Source organism: Lissotriton helveticus, chromosome 1_1, assembly GCF_964261635.1.
Source record: "Lissotriton helveticus chromosome 1_1, aLisHel1.1, whole genome shotgun sequence".
Taxonomy (NCBI): domain Eukaryota; kingdom Metazoa; phylum Chordata; class Amphibia; order Caudata; family Salamandridae; genus Lissotriton; species Lissotriton helveticus.
In genome coordinates this window covers 1,603,438,475-1,603,442,214 of record NC_136057.1, presented here as the reverse complement: position 1 = coordinate 1,603,442,214, position 3,740 = coordinate 1,603,438,475, and the positions used below count along the sequence as shown (strand labels likewise).

The 3,740-nt window shown below is 43.4% G+C and overlaps 1 protein-coding gene across 1 annotated transcript; it reads left to right on the top strand.

Annotated features, from left to right (window-relative positions):
• The first annotated feature begins 1,474 nt into the window (after nt 1-1,474).
• On the top strand, nt 1,475-3,289 carry LOC144773646 (uncharacterized). The gene has a single exon (XM_078658798.1). It carries the CDS (start codon nt 1,475-1,477, stop codon nt 3,287-3,289), a length of 1,815 nt encoding a protein of 604 aa, XP_078514924.1.
• The last annotated feature ends 451 nt before the right edge of the window (nt 3,290-3,740 follow it).

Here is a 3,740-nt window from a genome sequence, read left to right as displayed (position 1 = left end):
GGGGAGCTTAGCATCAGACAGTCAATTTTGCACAGTTAAAATGTGCTTTGGTGTAAATGAATGTCGCGAGGCCAACAGATGCAGCGACTGCACGCATGTCCTTGCTGAAGCCCCAAAGTGTCCCCACTCGTTCATCGTCTTGGTGGTATTAATTAGCCGCTGGGACTCAGGGTTATTATTTTCAGATACGAAAGCTGGAATGTTGCAGGCGATATACACCTGTGTTCCCCTCATCTTGCCAGTGCAGGTCATTATTATTCGGTAGTGAGGGAGCGCTGCATGCGTGGCATTCCTTGTTAATAAAAAAAGAGGGGGAAAAGCAAACTCCCCTTGTAGAATGAAGATACGGGTGTAGTTACTAGCAGACTATTGCATCCACTGTATGAGGACTGTGTTTGACCCTATGGCTCAGGTAAATCCCGGCAGGTCCACCCATTCTAACATCCTTCTGAGGTCGATAAATGAGGACCACCATTAAGTTGGCCATCAATAGACTTTTGTGTTTCAGCCAGGGGACACCTTCGGGGGGGGGAAGCGTGCACAAATGCACATGATCGATCCCCTGCATGGTCTCCGTTCCCCCTTCTGTTTAAGGACTGGAACACATACAGAAAGAGCATCTGCCAGACACAGCGCTGCGATAGCAAAGTACGGTCTCAAGCGCTAGGTTAAACACATTGTAGCAAATGTCCAATTCCATTGAGTTTTACATTTTTAAAACGGACCTCCCCCAACTCATGAGAGTTGTGTACCTTCGTTGAAGCAGTGGTGGTGATTGTGTGCAGTGCGCTCTGACCAATCTATTCTGTATTGTTTGCCTTGTATTTCATATTTTGCTTATCCAACAAGAACATTTTACTTAACAAGGCTTTCTTGATTTCACCCCTTCTTAGAACCCCTGCATCTCCATTCTGCCAATTGCTGGAAGAATCCACCCCTCCACCCCGAAATTTGACTGTAGTTGCGCGTCTGGGAGCTATGTAAGTATATTTACACCACTGGTCGTTATTACTGTTGAACTGTATTTGAATGTTTCATACTGGACACATATGGATTCAACATTCCACTTTCATTAAGCTGAACATTCTCCTGACAATAGGTTACCTGACCTGCATCTGTATATACATTGCATTCCTTTGCAATTTTATAAAGCGTGAAATTGGCCTGAGGGCTTTCGACCACCAAGTATTAATCACTTTTAGGCAAGATGGAGGTTAGCTAATTTGCATACATCCAGAAACTAATTCTTTTTTTAAAGCATGATGGTTAATAAGCATTTAGGGTACCTAGGATACAGATTTTTAAAGTTTTAAATCAAAAGCTAAAGATAAAATGGATCCTTATGCTATGCCTCAAATATGTGTTCTTCAATTTCACCAATTGGTTGGCAGCCTGTTCAGTGGCATCATTTTCTCAACAGTACACAACCGGTTTCTAAGTGTCTTTTTTTATGATCTACTTTGCGCAGAACAGAATGCCCCGCAGAATAAAGACGGCAGAAGATTATGTGCTGGAAAACAAAGATTTCATGGTTGAAGAAGTGCGTGGCCAAAAGATGTTAATTTGCAGGTTTTGCAGAGTGACTGTCCCAATAGTAAGTGGGAAAACTGCAAGCCGAATTGCTGAACATCTTGTCACCAAGACCCACTTGAAATTGAAAGAGCCACCTAATAGCGACAGCCTTTGCCAGATGTCTCTTGCTGAGACAATGACCCGCTTCAAAAGAAAACGTGAGGAAGAAAAGGATGTGGCACATGAATTTGTACGTGCCCTAGTGCAATCTGGAACCAGCTTACACCAAGCTGATGGACCGATTGGGAATCTATTCCGCAAGCGTGCACCAGCATTCAAAACATTACCAAAAACAACACAAATGTATGAGAAATACCTACCAGAGGTGTTCCTTGCAGATATTGAACATATTTCAGAGTTACTCCAAGGTGATGTGAAGATCTCTGTTACCATTGATGAAACCCCAGAGATGCGTGGCGACCCAGCAGTGGCAGTGCTAATCACATTTTGTGATGCAAAAAATGGATGGCACAGACGTACCATCATGGCAGATCTGGATGTACTGGAAACATGCAACGCAGTGTCACTTGGAATGCTGCTGCAGAGAGTTCTTACCAAGTTTAACAAAGATTGGAGTGACATTGTTTGTATTTGCAGCGATTCAGCTACTTATATGAAAAAGTTATGTGATGACCTATCAAAAGCAATGCCTGAGCTGAAGTGTTTCCCTGTGAGAGATCCTTGCCACTTGCTAGATGGTATGCTGAAAGCAGCATTACAATCTTCTGAGCTGATGAAGAATGCTATTGATTTTGTAGTACATTCAGGCGCACTGTTTCGTTATGCGCGGGAACTCAAACGCAAATATTTCTCATTTTGTGTTTTGTGTGGCAGCAAAGAAAGAACCATCCCAACTGTGTCATTTAGTAGGTGGTTCTCAGTACTAGAGGCCGTGAATGCAATATTATCTATGTGGCGACCCCTTACTGAATTTTTGCGTAGTGATGATGCAAAAGGCAAGAAATGTGAGGATCTTCGGGTGCATATTGATAGTGATGTCAAGAAAAGTACACTGTACTGCATCCTTAGATTTTTGCAGGAAAACATGACTGCTGTAGTGGACATAATAAAAAAACTAGAGTCAGAAAACACCCTTGTGTACCAAGTGTTCAGTATAATTGGTGTTGATGTCAAACATCTCCTCGAGAGTAGGCTAGACGACACTTTTAGTGACTTTGGCACTGCAACATGTTCCCTGTTAGAATGCTTGCCACTTGGGAAGCAAAGAAGTGTTGAAGACCAATTCAGGAAATTTTATTTTACCATGCATGAGAAATGGCTAGCTATGATGCATAGAAATGTCCCTTCACCAACCATGGCGTTTGAAGTTAATGAAGCCTCACTTTGGTACGCTGCACAAGTGTTAGATCCATTCCGTAAAGGGGAATTTTCTCCTGACTTTTCAAAGTACAGCTTCATTTTTGACCGCTTTAATACCTCTGAGGGCATGTGCACCCAGTTCAACGCGTATGTTGCAGAACCTGTCCCAGAGAATGTCAACCTTGAGGTGCACCAGTACTGGCATGGGAAGCTACGTCAGTGGCCAGAGTTGGCAAGTTGTGTACTGGCTGTTTTGGCGTTGCCAGTCCCAAGTGCCAATGTTGAGAGGGCATTTTCACAAATAAAAGTGTACATGGGAAGGAAAGAGAGAGCACGAATGACTAAAGAATCTCTGAAGAAATATTGTATGGTCTACTACAATAAATTTGACTTGTGAAAATGTATTTGAACTTCATATACACGTACATGCACTGTCTATATGCCATGCATCATTGAAGAAAGCCAGCAAAATAAAAGCAAAGCGTTTCATAAACACCGGAAAAACACCGTTTCAGTTGTTTTTTATGGCGCGAAAATTTGAAATCACTGAAAAGCACTGTTTTTTTCAGGTATTGAAATCACTGGAAAACACTGACAAAACACCACCAGAATTTACCCAAAATAGAAACTGAAAACAGGGAAGCCTAATCATAGCCTTGCCGAGGTTTGCCCGTACCTCCTGCGGGCATTCTGGCAGCAGGTCCGCGACCGTATCCCACAGAGAGTGGGAGTAGCGGCCCAAGAGGCATGCGGTGTTGCAAGACCGCAGTCCCAAACTCAGGGACGAGAAGACCTTCTTTCCATACTGGTCGTACCTCTTGGATTCCCGGTCGGGCGGGGCCGACGGG

What these genes read in the sequence shown, in the direction of transcription:
- LOC144773646 (XM_078658798.1), top strand. Translation starts at nt 1,475, where the DNA reads ATGCCCCGCAGAATAAAGACGGCAGAAGATTATGTGCTGGAAAACAAA.